Consider the following 24,749-nt stretch of genomic DNA (forward strand, 5'->3'; position numbering starts at 1 on the left):
AGACCTGGCATGATGCCGTGGAACATCGTCTGGGATGGCTCCAGGTCCTTGGCCTCGATGCCAAGCTTGGTCATGGTGTCGCGATAGAGGATGTTGATGTTGGTGCTGCCATTGATGAGGACCCGCGAGAACTTGCAAGTGCGCCTAGCAGCGACTATGGTGGGGTCGAGGACGAAGGTGTAGCCGCCCAGGTTCGGCATGACGGCTGGGTGGTCTTCCCGGGTCCAGCTGATTGGGCGTTTTGATGAATTCATATATTCCGGCATGTCTGGGACGACGGTGTTCACCTTCTGCCGGAGCAGGCGCTTGCTACGCTTGTCGTCGCCAAGGCTGGTGAAGACGATGTAGTTCGCGTTCTCGTTGGGGTAGACTTCGTCGCGCATCGCACCGTTGGCCGGGGCGGGGGAGGAGGCGGAGGTGGCTGCCCCACACCCGGAGCTGGAGTCGGAGGTGGCGGGATGTCGTCCCTCATGATGTGCTTGGTGATGGTGCACTGTTGAAGCGTGTGCATGGACGGCCTTGCGCTGCTATGGTGCTTGCATGGAGCATCGAGCATTTCTTCAAAACTCATGGCAGGTTGGCATGCCGTCTTGCCAACACTTGTCAGCCGGCTCGATGGTGGGCGCCTGCTCGGTGGCTACGACGAGGCAGTTCTCGTAGCGGTGGGCCTGCTGGTTGGCCTTGCGCTTGTTATTCTGCTGGTTCTGCTCATGATTGTTCTCGCCAGCCGGCTTGGTGGGTGATGCTGGCAACGCCTTGCCGGTTTTGTCCAGCACCACTTGGATCTTCATGGCGGAGTCAGTCGTGGCGTACTTGTCCGACGTGACCATGAGCGCGGCCATGGTGGTCGGCTCGGAGCGCAAGAGATTGTGCTTGAGGAGGGTGCCATCCCGGCAGCCGCTCACGAAGTACTAAATGACTTGGACCTCATGGACGCCCTCGCAGCTATTCCGGAGCTCGATCCAGTGTGCGAGGTACTCACGGCCTGTTTACGTCGGCCCCTGGACGCACATGGCGAGCTGACTGGGATGCCGGGATGCTTGTAGGTGTCGGTGAAGTTGCGCACGAAGGCTTGCTCGAAGTCAACCCACACGTTGATGCTGCCGACCAGTGGGCTGTTCAACCACGTGCGGGCCGAACCTTGTAGCATGAGCGGGGCGTAGCACACGGCAAGGCAGCGGTTCCCGTCTGTGATGCCGATGGCGGTGGTGTAGTCGATGAGCCAGTCCTCCGGCTTGACAGTCACGTTGTACTTGGGGGTGTCACGGGGCAACATGAACCCTTTGTGGAAGGGCTCATCCCGGATGCGCGGACCGAAGCATGTCGGCCCGACAGTGTTGTCTTCCTCGAGCTTAAGGGAGAGGGCGAGCTGCTCGATGCGGTGGCGAGCGTCGGTATCGTCGATGGCGCATGGGCCCAGCCGGCTTGCGACCGGGCCACGGGGAACCGGGTCAGCAGAAGCCGGACAGCCGCGTCGGCCGGATCGCGTAGGAGGGTCTGACCGGTGCCGATCTTCTGGAGCCGGCTCGTTACCCAGGTCATCTCCGACCGTCAGGGCGCGATTGCGCCGGGTTCGGGTACGGCCGGAATGAGCTTCGCTTGGGGGCGGTGAGGATGCCATGTTCGGGTGCTCAGGGTCTTCGGTGTGGCGCGAGATGGATCCCGCGGGACGATCAAGGCGGTCTTGTTGCGTGTTTGCAGCGCCGAGAAGCTCGTTCATGCACCGCAGGCACTCTTGCAGCTCCTCACCCTACAGCTGCTCTAGGCCGACAGTGGCTGCCTGCACGACACGCATGTTCTTGATAGAGTCTCTTAGATGGACGGGGTCGCGCCCAGCACGCGACCGATGGTGGCACCACGGTTCCGCACCTCGGCGACCCGACTGGGCTCAACAGCGGCTGGCGAAAGCCGTACATGGCATCACGCTCCTGCTGGATGGACTCCAACTGGCGTTGCGTAGCAACAAGCATCTCGGCCTCGTCCGGCAGGCGCTTGCACCCCTCCTCGAGCTGGACTAGGGTCTGGGTGGCGTTGGTGGCGTCGATGTCAGTGGCGATGGGAATGCTGAGGTTTTGCATCCTGGCGCACAGCGGGTCGGGCACGCTGGCGTGCTCCGCTACTGCCCTAGCGACAACGGCCTTCTTCGTGGCGCTAGAAAAAGTGGAGCCGGAGTCGGTGGCGAGCACCTCCACCCGGACATAGAGATCCGCCACCTCGGCGGAGATGTCATCGCCAAGGGGGACATGCGAGTCGGTCACGTCAAGCACCCTGCTGGGGTACTCATCGGCCACAAACGCGTCAGAGATGCACAACGCGCTGAAGGAGGCGGTGAGCGAGTCGGCGGGGCTAGCCGTTGGCGCGCCGGGCGTGGGGAACACGCAGTGCGCGATGTGCTCACCGAAGTCGATGAAGGGCCTCGTATGTAACATGTCTCCGGTCGGTACCTCGAGCTGCCCCACGATGGGCGCCAACTATTGTGGTGGGCGCACGGCAGATGCCAAGGGATGGCTAGAGAGAGGGATAGGCTCGAGGGCAGCGGTGGGCTCTAGAGGCGAGGTCGGCATGAGCGAGCGAGGGACGCAAGACATACCCAGGTTCGGGGCTCTCCGGAGAGATAACACCCCTAGTCCTGCGAGTGTGGTTTATGTGTGGATGATACAAGCTTGCTCCTAGAGATGTTTTGGGGAGGAAGGAAGACAGGCAGAGCACAGGCTGCTCCTTCTCCTTGTGTGTGTGTTCTAGTGATGATATGATCATGTGTCCTCTCTCGTGCATGGAGGCCTCCTGGGGGTTTTATAGGTCAACCCCCCAGGGTTACAATGGTAAAGTTACATGGTCATGGGGCCGAGATGTCAGCATTTGGGAAGCCGACGTTGGGGCCCGCCAGGCACCAAGGTACGCCAGGTTCTCCAGGCACGGGCCCCGCGTGCTAGAGGGCACTGTTCCCCATCTTGTCGTGCGTCATGGAGTGGTTGAGCCGGCTCGACTACAGTGGCACGTCCCCTGGTCGCCGTCGGCTTGCATCAGCGGGACGGGGATACACTGTAGCCATGCCCTCCCTAGTCAGCAGGGTAGGTGGGCCATTGTTGCCACGCTCACGCCGGTCAGCGGGGTAGGTGGGCTATTGTTGCCTCGCTCATCACTTCATGGGGAATTGTTCCGTTGTATGCCTTGGACGGGAAGGGAGCTGACCCGCGGCCGGCTTGAGGGACACACTATGCTCGTGTTTGCTTGTTGATGAAGGCTTGACTTGCTGGGACCGCCCGACATGCACCAGCAGGCTTGACCAACGTTGCAGGACTTGGCCGGGTTGCAGTGGGAATCCGGCCAATGGCAAGTCTGATTGAGGGGCGTTGCTGGCCCCGATGTTTTTGAAAAGGGATTCGGGTTCCGTTGCCTGCCCGGGGTTCATCCCCCCGACAAAAAATGAAAACTAAACACAAAAGACGCTCCAAGATTTATGCATATCACATGAAAGAAACAAAAACTGAAACATACCGATACTTGTTGAAGAAAGATGGGATGCCTTCCAGGGCATCCCCAAGCTTAGACGCTTGAGTCTCCTTGGATATTTACTTGGGGTGCCTTAGGCATCCCCAAGCTTGAACTCTTGCCTCTCCTCCTTCTCCTCATATCGAGACCTCCTCGATCTTTGAACACTTCACCCACACAAAACTTAACAGAAAACTCGGTGAGATCCGTTAGTATAATAAAGCAAATCACTACTTAAAGTGCTGTTGTAAACCCATTCATATTTTATTTTTGCATTATCCCTACTTTATCCTAACTTCTCCATGGCTTATACCACCGATAAAGTCCATAGATCCATCAAAACAATGCATAAAAACACAGAATCTGTCAAAAACAGAACAATTTGTAGCAATCTAATTAAACTTTGACCATACTTCTGTAACTCCAAAAATTCTGAAAAATAGGACAAAATAAACATTTTGCATGGCAATACTGCGTAAATTTTTTAGGAACTTTTGACATTCAAGTAAAAAAAATGTAAATTCACGCACTACAGACAAAGTTTCTGTTTTTGCACCGCACATACCAACAAGCATTCTAATCATCCTAAAGGCAAATCTTGGCACATTATTTTTATAGTACAATGGATTTGTACAAGGGGATAATTATTTTTGTTGAAAATTTTCTATAATCAAGATTCACAAAGTTTCCATGGGCATGAACCAAGTTCAAGGATGTCCCCCACTTCAAAGGTGCTCGTCTTTCTCACTTTCACTTTTCTTTTTGCAAAGTTTTAAGTTCCCCTCTATATTTTGTTTTTGTTTTTAAACTTTATAAAAGCACACAACAAAATATAATGACTCTCTAAAACTTCCGGGTTGTCTCCCTGGCAGCGCTTTCTTTAAAACCATTAAGCTAGGCATAAAGTGCTCAAGTATTTGATCCACCCGGATCCCAAGGCATATCAAAGCCATTTTTAATTAACAATGATTTATAATTTAGTAGTGAGCACAAAGCAACATATATCATATAATGACAAAGTCTAACTTTCTTCCTATGCATCAACATGTCATAAAAGAACAATTCATGCACACCAAGTAAAGGCCAATACATAGCATAAGTAGTTTCTTACAATTTTATTGTGTCGGAAACATAGAGAGGCGAAGATGTAGTTCCTCTCTCATAATAATTGCAAGTAGGAGCAGCAAGCGCATGCATATTATATTCATAAAAATCATCATGTGTAATGGTAGAACGCAACCCATCAATATAATCCTTAATAAGAGCAAACTTCTCTGATATAGTGTAGTTGGGAGAATTTAGAAAGATAATATGACTATCATATGTTGGTGCAATAGCAACAATTTCATTCTTAACATAAGGAGCTATAGCAAGTTCATCTCCATAAGCATAATTCAATTTGGCATCATGGCCACAAGCATAGCAAGCATCAAGTTCATCAAAAAGGGATATTTCAAATGAATCAATGGGATCATAGCAATTATCATAGCATCCATCCTTCGGCAAGCACGAAGGGAAATTAAACAATGTATGAGTTGAAGAGATACTCTCATTAGAAGGTGGGCATGGGTAGCTAATCCGCTATTCCTTCTTTTGTTCTTTGCTCTCCTCCTCATCTTTTCCATCCAATGAGCTCATAGTTTCATCTATTTATTCTTCCATAACTTCCTGCAAAATATTAGCCTCTTCTTGGACTACAGATATTTTCTCAATAAACTCATTAATATCGATATTATATTCATAATTCTCATAGGAATATTTTAAATATAGCAAAAAATTCTGGTCTGTAAACAACATTATCATAATCTTCATACTTTTCAAACATAGATTAAATTTCATAAGCACCCTTAAAAGCAACAAATTATTCTATTCGTTCCACATCATAGTAATCATATCTACCATTAGCATAAGAAGCTAAGGTTTCATTATCATTAAATTTGCATGAAAATGGAAGATGTGGAGCCTTCATCCTAGAGCAACAAGTATAATCATATCTCAAGCATAGATTCCGGGCGCGGGGAACACGCAGTGCGCGATGTGCTCACCAAAGTCGATGAAGGGCCCCGTCTGGAACATGTCTCCGGCCAGGACCTCGAGCTGCCCCATGGTGGGCGCCAATTGTCGTGGTGAGTGCACGACAGATGCCAATGGATGGCTAGATAGAGGGATAGGCTCGAGGGCATCGGTGGGCTCTAGAGGCGAGGTCGGCATGAGCGAGCGAGGGACGCAAGACATACGCAGGTTCGGGGCTCTCCGGAGAGATAATACCCCTAGTCCTGCCGAGTGTGGTTTATGTGTGGATGATACAAGCTTGCTCCTAGAGCTGTTTTTGGGAGGAAGGAAGACATGCTAGAGCATAGGCCTCGTTTGTAGCCTTTTTCGATAAATAAGAGTGTCAAACCCAACGAGGAGCTAAAGATAGAACAAATATTCCCTCAAGTTCTATCGACCACCGATACAACTCTACGCACACTTAGTGTTTGCTTTACCTAGAACAAGAATAAAACTAGAAGTACTTTGCGAGAATAAAACTACGAATGAATTGCAAAGTAATAAAAGTAGATATCTTTTGTCACGCAAGAAAGTCATTTGTCCCTAGGTGATCTATAACTAGACCGGTGATCATTATTGCAATTTTATATGAGGGAGAGGCATGAGCTAACATACTTTCCGTACTTGGATCTAATGGGGATCCCTCGCGTTTGCGCGACACAGAGGGCACCATAGGACATCACAAAATAAAAATACAACTCAAACCAATCACGATCATCAATCAACCTATAGGACAAAATGAATCTACTCAAACATCATAAGATAGCCATAGATCATTGGGAAATAATATATAGCGTTGAGCACCATGTTTAAGTAGAGATTACAACGGGTAGAAGAGAGGTTACACCGTTGTATAGAAGAGATGATCCGGAGTAGGTTCAGGTGAAATTCATGGGTGTTCCGTGTGCATTTTGTAGATGGATTGGAGTTCGTCCTTGTCATATTTGATCGATGATTCAGACATAGAAGAGATGATCCTCGACGATGATGTTGACAACCTAGTGTTGTTGCATCTCATGGAGGAATTTGAGGCGGGGTTGAAGAACAAGCGGCGCAGATCCATGGCCGGCTGACTATGCATTCCCCACAACCGAGCTCTCGGCGATAAGATGCTCATGAAGGACTACTTCACCGAGGTACCGACATATCCAACTCACCTCTTTCATGTGTGATATCGAATGCATAGGTCACTTTTCCTCCGCATCGTTGATGCTTGCGAGCAAAATTGTCGTTTCTTCACTCGGTGCAGGAATGCTGCCGTTTTGATTGGCTTTAGTGCATGTCATAAAATATCGGCGATGACGAGTGATCGCATATGGTGTTCCCGTCGACTACGCGGGTGAATATCTTTGCATTGGAGAAGATACCACCATCAAATGCGTCTGTGTCTTTGCCAAGACAACGATCCAAGTTTGTGGCCTGGAGTACCTTCGTGCTCCAAACAAAGAAGACACAAAAAGGATCATGGCAGCGGATAAAGAAATGGGATGGCTGGGCATGCTAGGTAGTATTGATTGCATGCATTGGAGGCGGAAGAACTACCAGGTGGCTTGGGCAGGGCAATACACAAGCCACAAACGAAAACCCACCATTGTGCTTGAAGTCGTGGCTTCACATGATTTATGGATTTGGAATTGTTTCTTTGGTTTGCCGGGGTCTCTCAATGATATCAATGTCCTGCAACGATCTCATCTATTTGCTCAGCTAGCTAGTGTCAAAGCTCCGACTTGCAACTATGCCGTCAATTGCCATGAGTATAACATGGGATACTATCTTACTGATGGTATTTATCCTTAGTGGTCAACATTTGTGAAGACCATTAGTGAACCCAAATTAAGAAACACATTTTTTTGCCGAAGCAAGAACCTTGCCGAAAGGGGCATTTGGCGTCTTGCAAGCTCGTGGCCATTGTTCGAGGTCATGCTTGCCTCTGGGATAAAATTTTCTCAGAAACATCATGACTGCTTGTGTAATTGTACATAGTATGATCGTCGAGGATGAGAGGGATTTGGACTTGTACAATTATGACAATGTTGGTAGCCATATGAAGCCTGACATGGATACCAATATTGAAGCCTGACAATGTTGGTAGCCACTCCCCGGAGGATGAGAGGATGAGATCACTGCATTTTTTGAGACCTATCGGAAGACCGAGAACCATGATTCACACAACCAACTCAAGCATGATCTTGACAACTCTATGGGGGGAGATATATTCTCATTTTTATTCATATGTATCTGTTTTTGATTTAAACAATTTGGTGTTGTAATAATTATTTGAATTTGAACATTTATTGTAATGAAAACGGTTGTTGTATTGTGAATTGCTTTTTGAACCATTTATATTCATATGTTTAATTTATATTATGATTCCATCCGGTTTTCTACGTTGAAATCTCTAATTTATGAAGCTATGCAAAATTTACGGTACCACGAGCCCTCCAACATGGAACACATCCCGTAAACGCGTTCCGCAAAACATTTACGGGATCTGTTTCGCCAATGTTTAGCGGGCGCCCTAAACGGGTTTTGCAGGACAATGCTCTAAGGGTGTGTTTGGTTTGGATCACCAACTAGAATGGCATGGGTCGGACCCGTGACTGGGCCCCGTTCCTGCGTTTGGTACATAGCTGGAACGGGAATCAAGTCGTTCCCACCGAGCGAATATTCGGCTAATATGCGGAACCTGCCGATACCTCCAAATTGGAGGAATCACGCGAAACCGGTCGCGTCTCCTCTCTCAAGCCGCCTCCGCCTCGTCTCTCCCCTCCCTCCCTCTGCTCTCTCACAGCCACAACGTTCCCATCTAGGCGGTGGAATGGGTAGCAACCGGTGGTTGCTGGCGTCGGCCACACCCTAGATGGCGGCCTGACCTGCAGGGAGGCGGCTGCAAATTTGTGGCGTTGACCAGATCTTTCGGGGAGCGGCGGCGGCCTGATCTGCTTGTGGGAGGCCGCAACCTGATGTGCTGGTGGGCGACGGCGGCCTGACTCGCCGGTGAGTAGGCGGCCGATTTGTTGGGGGCGGCAGAGGAGCAATGGCAGATCGCTAATGGCAGCAACCTGGCTTAATACATCCACGCAGGGACATGGGAAGAGGAGCCTGGTGTGGTATTGTTCGACGAACATCCGATCTGAAGCTTTACTCAGGAGACTAGTGGCGGCAGAGGAGCAGTGGCAGATCGCTAATGGCAACCAGCCAACGAGTTCATTAGCTCTTAATCATAGTTTGACCGCGGCTTTAGGACTTAGAGTTACATCCTTGTCATAATGTGCATTATTATCTTCTTTTTCTTTTTTCATATTTTTTATTCTTCTTTGTAAATTGATTCTTCTTTTGCTTGTACAAATGTGTTTTTTAGCCACAGGGTCATCTTGAAGAAATGCTTTGGTGCAAGAGGAAATAGTTGCAGATAGGTTTGATGTCATATTTATAATGCTTTGTGAATGTACCTTGCCAAAGTGAACCAAATCCATTATGTTCCATCTCTTCAACCAAACACTGAAATGTAACCATTCCATTTCATGTATTGCCTCCAACTAAACACAGGAATGGAACCGACCCATTCCAATGGAATGGAACCATTTCATTCCACTTCGTTCCGTAACCAAACACACCCTTTCCGCTCCCCAGGTCAGTATTTCCTCTTCCCACGGCCAGTGCACACAGTATTTCCCCCCTCAATCGTCTCACACACACTTCCGAATTCAAAAAAGGAATCACGTGTGGATGTTGGGCCCCAAAGCCCTCCTCTCGACCCAGTTGGGCCGAGAAAGCGGTACCACCACACCGCTAGCATCTATTATCCCCCCCGCTCGCTCGCTTCTGGCGCGAAAACTCCTCCAAATTTCTCCCGCCAGAGCCACCAAAACGGAGCCAAAAAAAGAAAACCATCCGCGCGCCTCCCGCCGTTCGCAGAAACCCGCGGCAATTCGCAGGAGCCTCAACCCCGCCCCCGCCCGCGCCCGCCAATTTCCCCCTCAAAAGCACCTTATAACCAGCGCGCAGATCCCATCCCCTCTCCCAAATCCAAGCCATCCCCGCCGCCGCCCGCCGCCCACCACCTCCACCGCCCACGAAATCTTCTTCCGGAAGACGCGCGAGCCCCGCCGGAGACGAGAGGCATGGACGCCAAGTCGGTGACGCCGGGCGCCGTGGCCCTCATCCTCGCCAACCCCACGCCGGCGTCGCCCGACGACGTGCCGGAGATCGTCGTGCAGGTCGTCGACCTCAAGCCCATCGGCTCCCGCTTCACGTGAGTGCTCTCCCTCCTTCCGTCGACCCCCTCCCCCCTCCCCTGTAGCATCTCGCCGGATCTGTCCGCCCCTTCTGCGCGTAGGCATAGTGCACCACGGAATCGCTCGTTTGTCTTCAGAATCTGTCTAGATCTCTCCATTTTGCCCCGTACCTGCACAGATCTGTTCTTCTTTGTGCCGATATCCCCCTGTATGAAATGTGTTCCTGACGGACTGTTCTTCTTGCCTCGCAGTTTCATGGCCAGCGACGGGGAGGCGAAGGTCAAGGCGATCCTCTCCACCCACTTCGCGTCGGAGGTCCACTCCGGCAAGCTCCAGAACCTGGGCCTCGTCCGCATCCTCAACTACACATGCAACGACATCCCACAAAAGACGGACAAGTAAGTACAATCCCCACTCCCGTCCCGCCGTTCTTACAGATCCGTTTCATCCTTCACTGAACACCGTGCTTTGTACGGTACACGGCAGGATGGTGATTATCACCAAGTGCGAGGTCGTGTCCCAGGCGCTTGATGCCGAGATCAAGAGCGAGGTCAAGATGGAAGAGCCAGCGGCTCTCATGAAGCCCAAGGAGGAGGCTGCGGTCCTCTCCAAGCCCATTGGCGTGGCCCCGGCTGCGATTATGCTGAAGCCGAGGCACGACGTGAAGTCCGCCTCCCAGATTGTTAGCGAGCAGCGCGGAAAGTAAGCTCTTCTTGCAGAGCTGTGTCCTTACTCTACTGTTCTGCTGATGAAATTTGTCAAGAATTGACGCTCACTTCTGTCACTTCTGTGTCTGCAGTGCTGCTCCTGCTGCTCGCTTGGCCATGACGAGACGGGTGCATCCTCTGATCTCCCTCAACCCCTACCAGGGCAACTGGGTCATCAAGGTGCGGGTCACAAACAAGGGCAACCTCAGGTCATACAGGAATGCCCGTGGAGAAGGCCATGTCTTTAACGTAGAGCTCACTGACGAGGATGTAAGTTCCCTGTCAAATGCTTTGATACATGTATTTGCCAAACCAAGTTGTAACTGTAAGCTGACTCTGCTTGATCTGTGTACAGGGCACCCAGATCCAGGCCACCATGTTCAATGAGCCCGCAAAGAAGTTCTATCCCGTGTTTGAGCTTGGGAAGGTCTACTACATCTCCAAGGGGTCGCTCAGAATTGCAAACAAGCAGTTCAAGACAGTCCAGAATGACTATGAGATGACCCTGAGTGAGAATGCTGTTGTTGAAGAAGCTGAGGGAGAATCTTTCATTCCGCCAGTGCAATACAACTTTGTCAAGATTGATATGCTGGGGCCATATGTTGGTGGCAGGGAGTTAGTAGGTGAGGCTGAATTGCTTAAATTCAGTGAGCTATATTAGTAACTTGTTGCATTCAGCCTGATTAATTTACCCTGTTCTATCTTTTATCTGTAGATATCATTGGTGTTGTTCAGAGTGTATCACCTACTCTGAGTATCAGAAGAAAGATTGACAATGAGTCAATCCCCAAGCGTGACATTGTTGTTGCAGATGACTCGTAAGCATCAACTTAACTTGTTGATATCTTAGCATATGGTGTATGTGATATTAATAGCTTGAAAGGTGGTGCATGTTCTGATGTACAACTAATTTGATTGCAGGAACAAAACTGTCACCATTTCTCTTTGGAATGATCTTGCCACCACTGTTGGTGAGGAACTCTTGGACATGGTTGACTCTGCACCTATCATTGCAGTGAAGAGCCTGAAAGTATCTGACTTTCAAGGTAGGCTCTTGGTCCCCTTCCATAAATTCTTTTCTGGATAACAATTTTGTTGTTGTTGTGGGGAACAATTTTATTTTATTTGTGCTAACAGCTTGTTACTAAATTTCTCTACCAGGTGTGTCTGTTTCTACAGTAGGCAAAAGCACACTTGTGATTAACCCAGAGTTGCCTGAGACTGAGAAGCTTAGGGCTTGGTAAGGCCCTGATGCTAAACGATGCTTCTTTTGATTAGCTCTTCAGTTTTTCTGTTATAGATAATGACCACATTGTTTGCTGAACAGGTATGAATCTGAAGGCAAGGGTACTACCTTGACATCAGTTGGTGCTGGAATGGGTGCATCCAACGCTGGTGGCTTGAGATCAATGTACTCTGACAGAGTTTTTCTGTCTCACATCACAAGTGACCCTAATTTGGGCCAGGATAAGGTAAGATTTTGAATGCTTGTTAGCAGTACAAAGTGCATCTGAATCTGAATAATTCATGACAGTAAACTTGCAACTGCCTGCAGTAAGCTGATTCAAATCGTTTTGCAGCCTGTTTTCTTCAGCCTGTATGCCAACATAAGCAACATCAAGCCTGACCAGACCATGTGGTACCGTGCCTGCACCACCTGCAACAAGAAGGTGACTGAGTCACTCGGATCAGGATACTGGTGTGAAGGGTGCCAGAAGAACTATGAACAGTGCTCATTGAGGTAACAGTCCTACTCAGTTGCAGTAAACACATGCTACTGCCATTTAACGATCCGTGAAATACCAATGCTAAGTGTGCCTTGTTCACCGTGGCTCTTCAGGTACATCATGGTGATCAAGGTCTCTGATCCCACTGGTGAGGCCTGGCTGTCTCTTTTCAATGACCAAGCAGAGAGGATCGTTGGCTGCAGTGCAGATGAGCTTGATCGGATCAGGAAAGAGGTAAAAACTCACGCCTCACCATTCAGAATGTAGACATGTTGCTTGCTCTGTGATCTGTGCCTAAGACTGTCAAATTCTGTTTGCAGGAGGGCGATGACATGTTCCAGCTCAAGCTGAAGGAAGCCACCTGGATTCCCCACCTGTTCCGCGTCAGTGTCGTGCAGAACGAGTACATGGGAGTGAAGAGGCAGAGGATCACCGTGAGGAGTGAGTCGCCGGTCGACTATGCCGCTGAAGCGAGGTACCAGCTCGAGGAGATCTCCAAGCTCACCTCCAGCTAGAAGAAGATGCAAGAGGAGTATGCCTGCTCCCCTTGAGGAGACTCCCAAGCTCACCGCCGCCTGCTGGAAGAAGATGCAAGAGTATTGCCTGCCTGCTCCCCTTGAGGAGATATGAGACATCCAGGCTCACCGCTTTGCTAGATGAAGCCATGTTTTGGCCCCAAGTTTCCTGAAGTGTAGTGCTGCTTCAGCTGTGTCTTTCTGCCGTGTCGCTCCTCAAATGTAGTGATCACTTAAAAACGCTTTTGCTGTCCTGTGTTATATATGTAGACGTTCGGTTTGGAGGACATCGGAGTATTCTTCTGTTCTATCTGTTTGATCTGCAAATTCCTTCTCCATCAGACAAGCATGAATGCAGATCCACTGCTAGCTGATGTTAAACATATGTTCTGAACAAGTGTCCTCGTGGCTTAGTATGCAAGAATCACTGCACTATTCTTTATCTGTGTCCTGGGAATGTATAGGTGTATAAACGTTGTGAATCCACCTATCTAGGTTTGAGCACCACAAGGTAGTCTCAGCCTTGCGCTGCTGGGCTTGCTGGGTTGGATTTGGTTTGTTGGTTGCTGGGAAGGTTTGGGGGAGGATCTTTTGACTTTGTAGGGGTTAACTACCTCGATCTTCTCTAAACTGAACAAGCCCTGAAGATGTATACCAGACTAACAATGTATTCCATGGAAAGCTACCAACTCAGAAGATGCGGTTAAGATGTTCATCACTTCAGACTGGGTGTCATGTGAAACAGGTTCCATCAATAATGACTGGTTGCTGGGAGCCGTGAGAAGCCAGCCACTAAGATCAGTCGCCATCATGAATGGTGACCAGGCTAACAAAGTACTCTATAGATGTGATGAAGATGTTGCATCAGTTGTAGGGTGTCAGGAACATGGTTAGCTACTGACTCCATGAAACTGGTGCTCCATCACTAGTGACTGGTTGCTGGTAGCTTTGAGAAGCCACCAAACAACTGACCAGTCGCTGGTTCATAAAATTTGCTCCAGCAGGCTGGTTGCCACCAACAAGCTGCTACTGTATCTACAAGACCATGGCTGCAGACCCTTTGGTCTTAAGACAACGACAACAACAACAACAACAATAACAGCAGGAAACAAGTGATGATCACCAGAACAACGAGTGATGTTCAATCTGTCATATGTTTGCTATTTAGTTGTCTGTAGGAGCAAATCTCCCACCATGTCTTCAGTTTAGGATAATAAGTAAGTACTGTGATGTGCAGTCTGTAAAACATAAAATGCAGTCTCACGATGAGATTTCTAGTTCCAAGCTAAGCTTAGGGCTGCTGAAGCCACACGCGGAGCACTTGCACCACCTGCATGCATGCGCGCGCCGGTCTAGAGCGAAGACGACGGGGGGTTCACGACGATGTGCCTCATCGGGTGGGCGACTTCGCCGCCTCCAGCATGCGCCACAAACTCCGCCGGAGTCAGGAAGCTACCATGGCACACACACACAATCCTCACCTCCTCAGCTCTGCTGTACTGGTACAGGAAGCCGTCGATCCTCTCGCCGTTGCGGAGCCCGCTGGTGTACACCACTGGCATCTTCCGCACCATGTCTGCCACGCTCCTAGTCCTAGTAGCTCTTGCCGCCGGCCATTCCGAACCATCCTTCTGCTCCCCTATGGAGATGCCAGGGGCTGCTGCTCTCACCGCCAATGCTGAAGATGAAGAGGTTGCCACGGCGCTGCTGTTTGCACCCACAGACGAGGGCAGAACAGCCGATGACAGGCTCCGCCCTAGAGTGCCAGGAGTTCCTGTAAGATTACACACCAACATATACCTTAGTAATCAACAGAAGCAAATCTGATAGAATCTGATACTCCCTCCGTAAACTAATATTAGAGCGTTTAGATCACTATTTTAGTAATCTAAACGCTCTTATATTAATTTACAGAGGGAGTACAAGGTAGGAACATTGAAATAAAAACCAACTGCTACTAGTTACTACTAAACAACAGCATGTATAGAACAGTCCGAATCTATCAGTAGTTGCTTTACAACGAGGGTTGGTTAGCATAGTCAATTATTGGTATCCTTGCAGTTCCTGTTCAAGGACATGTTCAATAGGACAAATACTGTAACTGCACGGTTTTGGTCCAGAGGGCAGGATGAATCTAAGCCACAACTTAATTTGGTGGGTGTATGTTGCTTGGCTTGGTAGTTCAGACGGCAAAGCCAAGTACCTACTACATGATTAAAATGGCATAATTTTTGAAGGGTAACACACGGAGGTAAGCATGCAAGTAGGAACGTAGCATTGTCAGATGAAAGTACCATGCTTGCGAATTGTGACACGGAATTTGTTATGTTATGTAGTCTAGCATAAGAATGCAATATAGCAAAATATCTTGTGATGCAGCCTTTCAAAGCTTAATTATACCTTTCAAAGCTGAATTCCTTTTCGGACCTTGTGATGCAGCTGGAGGCTGATATGGTGGAGGAAGCCCACTCAAGCGACGCCTCACATTGGTACGGTTCATTCTTTGTACTGTTGCCTTTCCTCCTGCCTGCTCACTCATTTCATCTGGGTTCTCTCCAACTTCCCCTACAGAAACGTTGGAAGAGTTCATCCTGTCGATACTCCTCTTCATTTCGAGTTTGTTCAGAGTTTCTGCTAGCTTCCTCTTCCTCCACCCGTCCTCGATGCCAGCAGGGAGTGAACTTGTCCTCACGAGGATTCCTGCAGAAGATATTGTCAGACCATCCTCGAAGTAATGCACCCTCGCTTAAACTAATACTCCCTCCGACCCAAAATAAGTGTCGCAGTTTTGCACTAAGGTTAGTTCAACCTTAGTTCAAAACTGCGACACTTATTATGGATCGGAGGGAGTAGTACTTTATATATGGCAAGATGATGGGTTAAACTGGATCCATATATTAAGTATCACATGTCCTTACAAAAACACCCTTTACAAAAAAGAAAGAAAACACTTGATAGTACTGATGGTCATTTCAGGCAATACTGAAGTTCTTGACTGGACCAATGTATAATTGACATCTTACATAAATAGATGTGGAGATGACCCTAATGCCCCAGTACACTATATTGGCGTGCTTCAACAAGTAAGGAACAACGAGAAACCAGCAGACTCCCAATGAAAATGCATACTAGTAACGGTACTGGAAACCTTTTTTCTACCACGAAATAACTTTGGCATATAAGAATAAGACCCCACTTTCATCAATCATGATGTGGTTGGCTGGTTCAAAACTTGCCCTGTATCAATGGAACGAACTTTTTAACCACATGTTCGGCATAATACTAATATATCCGCTCCAATAGACCCTTTTGAAAATATATCTAATTAATCTTGAGGCAAAATGGTTATTTAGACCAAAAATGAATCATGCAGACGTAAATATTAAAGGCAATGAAACAAAGGGGAATATGTGCACCATATGGAAGCATGTTTTGGGGGGATCTGGTCTGGGAGAAGGGGAGGGTTGTTTGCCAACTTGCACTCTGGCAACCAATCATGTGTGAATGTGTGATGTCTCTTGCCGACGACAAGTGGTGGTCGTGACGGGGCTGCCGAAATCCATGCTCGGAATAGCTTCCTTGGTGTACAGTGGACATTTCTAGTGTTGCTCGGACATCCGTGTTAACTTCGATCGCCGAGTCTGACTCTCCGAATCCATGTGGATTCATGGATTCGAATGCTATTTGCCATGCCAAAAAGATATCATGCCAAAATCGGGCACCATCTGATACCAGATCCAAGTAAATATTAGACTAGCTAAGCGAGCACGTAGGCTTGACACCGTAAAACATGCTTGATATGGCATCCTTGGTGTACCAAATAATCAAGGTACTACCGTGCAACAAACATCTCCAGCATTGTTGCCGTCAAAAAAAAAAAAATCTCCAGCATTGCTCGGACATCCTTGCCAAACTTCGGTTGCCAAGTCAACACCCATGTTGGATCAGGCACCAAAATCCAATATTGCGTTTGAGTCAGTATTTTACACTAGGTAAGTGAGGGCATAATTGTACAATGGAATGTCGACCAGAACTATGAGGCCGACGTCATTTGACTTCTTCCTTGACGATAGACCTCTAGGGTGTGTAGCTTCGATTGTCGAGTATTGCACCCCGAATCCGTGTCGGATTTGAGTGTTTTTGACACATCCAACAATGTCATGCTGGATAAGGCATCAAGATCCTCTACCAAGTCTTGATAAGTGTTAGACTCGTAAGCGATCATATGGCCATCACAAGGTATAACGAAATAGCGAGCTTCAGAGCTAATATGCCCAACAATGATCAACTTGTTCCTCGATGATATAGACCTCGACAGGTGTCCAAACTTCGATTGTCAAATCCGGCACCATGTCCGAGTAAATGTTAGAGTAGGTAAAGAACACATCAGCGTCACAAGATACATAGAAATGGCAATCGACTACGATGGTCGACGACGTTCGAGTTGTTCCTAAGCGATAGACCTTGACGAGGTTCCGACGTTGGTTGCCGAATATGAGGGCCCAAATTTGTGTGAGATTTGAGTGTTATTTATGCCGTGTCCAACAATATCATGCTGAATAAGGCAGCGAAATCATGTAACAAGTTCAGATAAATGTTTGACCAGCTATCATGTGCTTCATAAGATAAAAAGAAATGGCCAACATTTGATGCTACTCTGCCAATCGAGCACAATGACATCGCAAGAATCAGAACGACAAGCGTCGGAACTAGGATTGCCAACGAGTTCCAACTTGTTCCTCGACAATAGACCTTGACGGGTTTCCTACTTGAGTCGCCGAATATGACCATCTCATGTGCTTCACAAGAAACAAGAAAATGGCAATAGCTGATGCTACTTTGCCAAACGAAAAAAAATGCTATACTAGGTAAGCAAGCACATCGGCGATGCAAGGTACACGGAAATGGCGAGCATCAGGACTAGGATGGTTGATAATGTTTGACTTGTACCTCAGCCATAGACCTCGACAGGTTCCAACTTTGGTTGCCAAACAAGGCATCCCAAATTTGTGTCATACTTGAGTGTTATTTGTCATGTCAAACAATGTCATGACGAATAAGGCACAACAACCGGGTACCATCCCGGAAGAATTCGCGTCATACTTGAGTGTTATTTCCCATGTCTAACAATATCATGCCAAATAAGGCACCGGAACCGTGTACCACATCCGACAAAATGTTTGGCCAAGTATGATGTGCTTCGCAAGATATAGAGGAATGGCAAGCATTGATGCCACTTTGCCAAACGAGTAAAACGTTACATTAGGTATACCCGTAAAGTGTCATCATAAGGTTTGCCAAAATGACAAGCATCCGCAGTAGGATGGCCAATGGTGTCCAACTTGTTCCTCGGTGATAGACCTTGATGGGTTTAGAACTTCCGTTGCCGAATATGACCGCCCGAAGTCGTGTTTCATTTGAGCGTTATTGGCCATGTCCGACAATATCATGCCGAATAAGGCACAAGAACCGTGTACCACCTCCAAAGAGATGTTTGACCAAGGATCATATGCTTCGCAAGATATAGAGAAATGACAAGCGTTCATGCCACTTTGCCAAATGAGTAAATGTTACACCAGATAAACAAGCACATTGGCCTCGCAAGGTATGCTGGAACAACAAACATACGCACTAGGATGGCCGAGGGGTTCGACTCGTTCCTCAGCGATAGACCTTGATGAGCTTTGAACTTCGATTGCCAAATATGGCCGCTCGGATTTGTATTGATGCCGTGTCCGACAATATCATGCTGAGTAAGTAGCCGAAATCGTGCACCACATCCAGATAAATGTTTGAATGGTCATCATGTGCTTCACAAGATACATTGAAATGGCAGCCTTTGATGCCACTCTCGAAAAGACTGAAATGTTACACTAGGTAAGCAAACCTCACTGGCGTCACAAACTACACCAGAATGGCGAGCATCAGAACTAGGATAGAGCATGTCTTCGACTTGTTCACCACCAACAAACATCGACGGGTGTCCAACTTTGATTGTTGGCTATGATATCCCAAATCCGTGTAGGTCGAGGGCTATTTGTCTTGTCCAACAATGTCATGTTGAGTAAGGCATAGAAATCATGTACAACCTTTGAATAATAAATGTTCGCAAAGCGCCATGTGCTTCACAAGATAGAAACAAATGACATGCATTTAACCTAGTCTGCCCAATGACACTGTACTTAGGGTTTGGTTCCCCGACGACGGTGATGTGGTGGCGACGACAGTGCCGTGTAGAATAAGAGTAAGGTTTCCCCAACTTGTTGGCGACGGCCTTGTTAGCGCCTTAGAGTAGGATGGAGGATTGTCTAGTCGCTGCTCTTCTGGTGTGTGGAGGATCTGGTTCCTCTTCATGCTTTGCAGGTTGTCGTTGAAGGCTTCCTCTGGCGGAGGTGGTCGTCAAAGGCGTCCTCTAGCGGAGGAGACGATGCGCTTCGTCTCTTGGTCCACTGCCTCCTCCTCCAAACGATGAAGTTCGGCCAGCTTCGGCTTCGCCCGGGAACTAATGAGCTTAGGTTTCGCCAGACCCGTTTGTCCGAATCTAGGTTGCTCGTCCAACTTTCTTCGTTGCATTCTCCGAGGCGGCGATATGTTTTCGTCGACATCTTCTGTCTCCACCGACAACTTCTTGGCCGCTACATCAACAACATTCCTTGGCTCCAGCGGTGTTTCGGAGGTACAAGTGCAGTATGAAGCATTGCTTATGGCGCATCTCTAGCGAGTGCAGGAGGAAGACGGTGTCAATTTCCCCGGGAGCCATGTGTAAGGTTTTGTTTCTTTAAGGATGGTCCTGTAAGGGTTGGTCGACTTGAATAAATGGATTTTGGCCACTTTACAGAAAAAACACACAAGCTAGTGAGCTAATAATTGCTTGTCTCGGCGGCCCTAGTACTTTCTATCCCTATAATAGGCTAGAGATGGCCGCCCAGGCAGCTACCACACACCCTGCTTATACCTTGCTTTCCCATCTTCCTACACTGGTACACAAATCATGGCAGAGTTCTAATAGACCCTGGCACACAAATAGTTGTGAACAGGACAAATCCATTATACTAATGTAGAAGTTGTCAAATAAGCAAGCCAACCGAGCTGTAAGACAGCCAACAAGGAAACACAGATGGTAACACATCACCTTAGCTTGCTGAATCCACCTAAGATCCAGCGGCCCAGCTATACTCCAGAGAGAAACAGGGGCGCCTTTTACTCCATATACTACTGGTGTACTTTATTCACTGGCCAGGTGCAATTGGCAAATGGCAATCCCTAATTCCACTTTCCTAATGTGCATTGCATGATTGCATCTATGCTCATAGATTTTTCTTGGGAACAATGAAACTATTCATGTCCTTTGTACCAGATAAAAACAATCATATCTGTTAAGCCTACCTAACACAATATATTACCAGTGAGATGTGTGCATTTTTTTTTTTTTGGAAATGAGATGTATGAAGGTACTAATACTACCACATTGCTGAGCTTGAGAATTAATTGAGCTAATAAAATACTACCACATGACTAATACAAAATTAGTACCGTCACATTGAAACATAAGACAGAAAAGAAAAAGACGTACCTTCGCCGTCCGACGAGCCTGTGGACGGGGGGCTCACGCTCGCCCGCAGCTTCCCTACGCCGCCCGACGAGCCTGTGGACGGGGGGCTCAACCTCGCCCGTGGCAAAGCTGCGGGCTCTACCACGACGCCGTTCAGAGCGACACCACTCCCCTGCGGTTGGACCTCAGCGCCGCTCCTAGGCGAAGCGGCGTTGTTCCCCGCCTCCGCCTCCGCCATAGGCGGCAGGGAGCTTGTCCTGGGGAGCGCGGGCGGCGCCGGCGCCACCTGCTGGATGCAGGCGACGGACGAGGACCTGGCGAGCCCCTCGCCCCTCCTCCTCTCCTGCCCGAATCGCCCCCCGAGCGACAGGCCGAGGCTAAGCTCGACCTCCTCGGCCTGCGAATCCAGGCGCCGCGGCTTCTCCTCGCCGCGACCGGTCTCGCCTCCCCCGCCGACGCCGCGCAGCAGGTCCCTCGAGTAGGCCTCCATCGCCGGCGAAGCCACGAACTGGTCACTGGACAGAGGAAGCTCCCGGACGGAGTCGTTGCTTGGGTCAGAGGAAGCTCGATCCCGCGCTCGTCAGAGAAGAGCCTGCCGCCGCGGGGAGGGACAGTCAGGAACCAAGCACAATTAAGGCCAGCGAAGCGAGAGAGAAACGAAAGCATAGGAGGAGACTGGCGCGGCTTACGAGGATTGCGCAGCCTTGGAGGGAGGTGGACGCCATTGACGTAGAGCCGGTGATGTGCTGTTCCGGTCTGCTCTGCTCGCCGCTGCCTCGCACGGAGAGGAGGAAGGAGACGCTCCGTCGCAACAAAAATAATTTGCTCGTCTCCGGGGCCCTCCGCCCTGCCCTTTTGCTTTCGAGGTGCGAGAGAGGGGGAGGGCTAGTTTGGGAAGCGCGGACACGCGACGAGACGCCGCCCTCCCGGCAGGACACATGTCGTGACAGGGGGGACGCGTGGCGTGGCTCGCGGCGGAGCCGAGGCCGGAGCTGAAACGCTCGCGCTGGCGCCGGACGGAGCGCGTGGCCTGCGGGGCGTACGTGGAGTCACGGGCGCGAGCGGCTGCGGCTGCGCGGCGCCTCCGCGCTTCAGTTTCGCCTCCCTGACTTGTCTCGACCGAGCGGAGGGGGGGCCTTTTGGCCCGGTCTCCGGCGAAACTGCGTGCACGACCAACGGACGATGACGATGCAAGTCGCCGTGTCAGTCTATCTATATCTATCTATCTATCTATCTATCTCTATCTATATCTGTCTAGCCGCTTAAAGGGCGACCGTTTTCTGTCTCATGCTTGTTTTCGGCTACTTTTTAATGCTTTTAAGTAGAATAACACAAAACTTCGGGATAAGAAACTATTCTACTACACGGCAGGTACTTAGAGCATGGATCTGCACCCACTTGTCGAACAAGTGTCTGTGTCCACGTGTTGGAGAGATGGCTTTGATTATGATGGACGTTTTACTTTTACCAGCCAACTCCAGTTTTGAGTTTGACTGTAAAAGATGAAAGAGCAATAAATAAATAAATGAAAACCAGCATGCGAGACGAATGTGTTGTTGCTATCGATGACCGATATCACAACCATCGTACTCCTTTACCGCATAATTGATACCATGGATTGATGTTGACTGCATATGGTGCCCATGCAAGTGGCAAAGAATCTTCGCCGCCTCAAAAGATATTTGATATATGTAATTGGATCGGAAAGAAAGTGACCAGTGACACCGACTTACACAAATAATAGTCTAGTGTTGATTATCTTCAAATAATGTGCAACTTGGGCTTAAGCAAATAATAGTCTAGCGCTAATTATATTTTCATACAACTGGCTAGCTTTAAGTGCTTCTAGTTAGAGTTGAATATACCTTCAAATTGAGAGACTATTCTACGCTGTAGAGGGCCTAGGCATCTTTTTTTCTGAAAAAGTGTAGATTTTTGTGTCGAGACTATGTGAAGTAACTATGATGAAAATCTCACGCCAGGTGACTGGATCAACTCAAGTTTAACGTATTCATCGCGCCATCATTGACCAACACCATGAGTCCATGATTACCAACTTTCAGTACTAACTAAATCCTGATTTATTGGTCTCTTAATATTTAGTGTCAAATTTTAATCATAGATTTAACTAACAAAATAATAATGCATGTCATCAAAAATTGTATTGTTGGATTCGTACTTAAACATAGTTTCCAATAATAATATCTTTGGTACATGCATTAATATTTTATTAGTTAAATTTAAGGTCAATTTTTTGCCAAAAATGCAATGGGGACCAATAAACTAGGACGATGGTAGTACCACCTAATCGACATTGACGTTGACTCTATATATCGTGACAATGAAAGTAATGAAGTATGTCCACTGAGGGAGTTCTGGATTAGGGGGTGTCCGGATGACCGGACTATAACCTTTGGCCGGACTCCTGGACTATGAAGATACAAGATTGAAGACTTTGTCCCGTGTCCGGATGGGACTTTCCTTGGCGTGAAAGGAAAGCTTGGCGATACAGATATGTAGATCTCCTCCCATTGTAACCGACTCTGTGTAACCCTAGCCCTCTCCGGTGTCTATATAAACCGGAGGGTTTTAGTCCGTAGGACGAACAACAATCATACCATAGGCTAGCTTCTAGGGTTTAGCCTCTCTGATCTCGTGGTAGATCTACTCTTGTACTACCCATATCATCAATATTAATCAAGCAGGAGTAGGGTTTTACCTCCATCGAGAGGGCCCGAACCTGGGTAAAAACATCGTGTCCCTTGTCTCCTGTTACCATCCGCCTAGACGCATAGTTCGGGACCCCCTACCCGAGATCCGCCGGTTTTGACACCGACATTGGTGCTTTCATTGAGAGTTCCTCTATGTCGTCATCTTTAGGCCCGATGGCTCCTCCGATCATCAACAACGATGCGGTCCAGGGTGAGACTTCTCTCCCTGGACAGATCTTCGTATTCGGCGGCTTTGCACTGCGGGCCAATTCGCTTGGCCATCTGGAGCAGATCGAAAGCTACGCCCCTAGCCATCAGGTCAGATTTGGAAGTTTGAACTACAGGGCTGACATCCGCGGAGACTTGATCTTTGACGGGTTCGAGCCACAGCCGAGCGCGCCACACTGTCACGATGGGCATGATCTAGCTCTGCCGCCGAACAGTGCCCAGGAGGCCGCACCAGTGTCCGTCCGACCCTTAGCTCAGAGCCAACTGCGCCAATCGAGGACGGGTGGTTGGACACCGCCTCGGGGGCTGCAATCTCTACGGCGATCGAGCCGAACACCAGCCTTGTCCTCTGCGAAGCCCGTGACTCAAGGTGCCGGACTCCTCCCCGAACTCCGAACCTTCCGCGCCCCTGCCGATCGAATCCGATTGGATGCCGATCATGGAGTTCGCCGACGCGGACATCTCTCAACACTCGCCCTTCGGCGACATTCTGAATTCACTAAAGTCTCTCTCTTTATCAGGAGAGCGCTGGTCGGACTATGGTCAGCAAGGATGGGATGCGGATGACGAAGAAATTCAAATCCCATCCACCACCCACTTCGTAGCCACTGTCGATGATTTAACCGACTTGCTCGACTTCAACTCCGAAGACATCGACAGTATGGACGACGATGTAGGAGACGAACAGGAACCAGCGCCTATAGGGCACTGGACAACCACCTCATCTCACGATGTATACATGGTGGACACACCTAAAAGAAACGACGACGATGAACAAAGGGACGCAACGAGGGATCGTTCCCTCGAAAAGCAGTCAAAGCGGCGGCATAAGCGCCGCTCCAAACCCCACCTCGACAGAGACAACAGCCATACAGACCCAGCCACAGAGCAGGGCGAACCGGCGGACGACGAACATGCCATCGAGCAACCGTCCGAACAGGGCAACTTGGGTAAACAAACCAAACAACCCGTCTCCGGCGAAGATAATAGTCCGGACGACCTCACGCCTGACAAGTTGCTGGAGCAGATGAACCTCCACAAAAGGCTCGTCGCCACTGCGCGTAGCCTGAAAAAGCAGAAGCGGAAGCTCAAAACAGCGGAAGATGCACTCAGAATTAGATGGGGCAAATCAGCACCGCAGACAAATACGGCGACAGTCGCCACACAAAGAGCTATCCGAAGCGAAAATTATTGCCGGAATTTGATGAGGAGGCCTTAGAGCCACCGCAATCAAAAAATAAGGAAGCCACCAGGTCGGATAAACAACCCCATGGCCAACATAGAGCGGCAAATGGCGCCGCACACAAGCCGGCACGCAATCGGCATAAGGATTCGCATCAAAAAGACGGCCCAACCAGGTCTATCTACGGGCCAAGAAAGCAAGCTCTAGTAAGCAACGCAACACAACAAGTATCCGAACATCACGGCACACCCAAATATAGGGGTGCCACACCCCCCCTATGTTTCACCGATGAGGTGCTGGACCATGAATTTCCAGTGGGATTGAAGCCAGTAAACATAGAGGCA

At 48.9% G+C, this 24,749-nt stretch overlaps 2 protein-coding genes across 2 annotated transcripts; one reads left to right on the top strand and one right to left on the bottom strand.

Moving 5' to 3' along the window:
* Positions 1–9,465: 9,465 nt before the first annotated feature.
* Positions 9,466–13,128, top strand: LOC123092976 (replication protein A 70 kDa DNA-binding subunit B). Its single transcript, XM_044514849.1, has 12 exons — positions 9,466–9,799; positions 10,034–10,180; positions 10,269–10,484; positions 10,582–10,759; positions 10,845–11,112; positions 11,205–11,307; positions 11,411–11,535; positions 11,651–11,729; positions 11,817–11,961; positions 12,070–12,230; positions 12,330–12,450; positions 12,537–13,128. The coding sequence occupies exons 1-12, from the start codon at positions 9,669–9,671 to the stop codon at positions 12,729–12,731; spliced, it is 1,869 nt and encodes a 622-aa protein (XP_044370784.1). The 5' UTR covers positions 9,466–9,668; the 3' UTR covers positions 12,732–13,128.
* A 741-nt stretch (positions 13,129–13,869) lies between these two features.
* On the bottom strand, positions 13,870–21,455 carry LOC123092977 (ninja-family protein MODD). Its single transcript, XM_044514850.1, has 4 exons — positions 20,973–21,455; positions 20,305–20,875; positions 15,132–15,431; positions 13,870–14,505 (listed from the first exon to the last, which is right to left on the bottom strand). The coding sequence occupies exons 2-4, from the start codon at positions 20,771–20,773 to the stop codon at positions 14,084–14,086; spliced, it is 1,191 nt and encodes a 396-aa protein (XP_044370785.1). The 5' UTR covers positions 20,774–20,875; positions 20,973–21,455; the 3' UTR covers positions 13,870–14,083.
* Between the last annotated feature and the right edge of the window lie 3,294 nt (positions 21,456–24,749).

The sequence above is a fragment of the Triticum aestivum genome, chromosome 4B (genome assembly GCF_018294505.1).
Source record: "Triticum aestivum cultivar Chinese Spring chromosome 4B, IWGSC CS RefSeq v2.1, whole genome shotgun sequence".
Lineage (NCBI taxonomy): Eukaryota > Viridiplantae > Streptophyta > Magnoliopsida > Poales > Poaceae > Triticum > Triticum aestivum.

Bases quoted from the DNA above. Each gene is read 5' to 3' on its own strand.
- LOC123092976 (XM_044514849.1), top strand. From the start codon at position 9,669: ATGGACGCCAAGTCGGTGACGCCGGGCGCCGTGGCCCTCATCCTCGCC. The intron at 11,730-11,816 runs GTAAGGCCCTGA...TTTGCTGAACAG, and splicing joins ACTGAGAAGCTTAGGGCTTG to GTATGAATCTGAAGGCAAGG. The intron at 11,962-12,069 runs GTAAGATTTTGA...ATCGTTTTGCAG, and splicing joins CTAATTTGGGCCAGGATAAG to CCTGTTTTCTTCAGCCTGTA.
- LOC123092977 (XM_044514850.1), bottom strand. From the start codon at position 20,773: ATGGAGGCCTACTCGAGGGACCTGCTGCGCGGCGTCGGCGGGGGAGGC. The intron at 15,432-20,304 runs GTACGTCTTTTT...TATCTTCTGCAG, and splicing joins AGGCTCGTCGGACGGCGAAG to GAATCCTCGTGAGGACAAGT. The intron at 14,506-15,131 runs GTATAATTAAGC...GTAATCTTACAG, and splicing joins AAGGAATTCAGCTTTGAAAG to GAACTCCTGGCACTCTAGGG.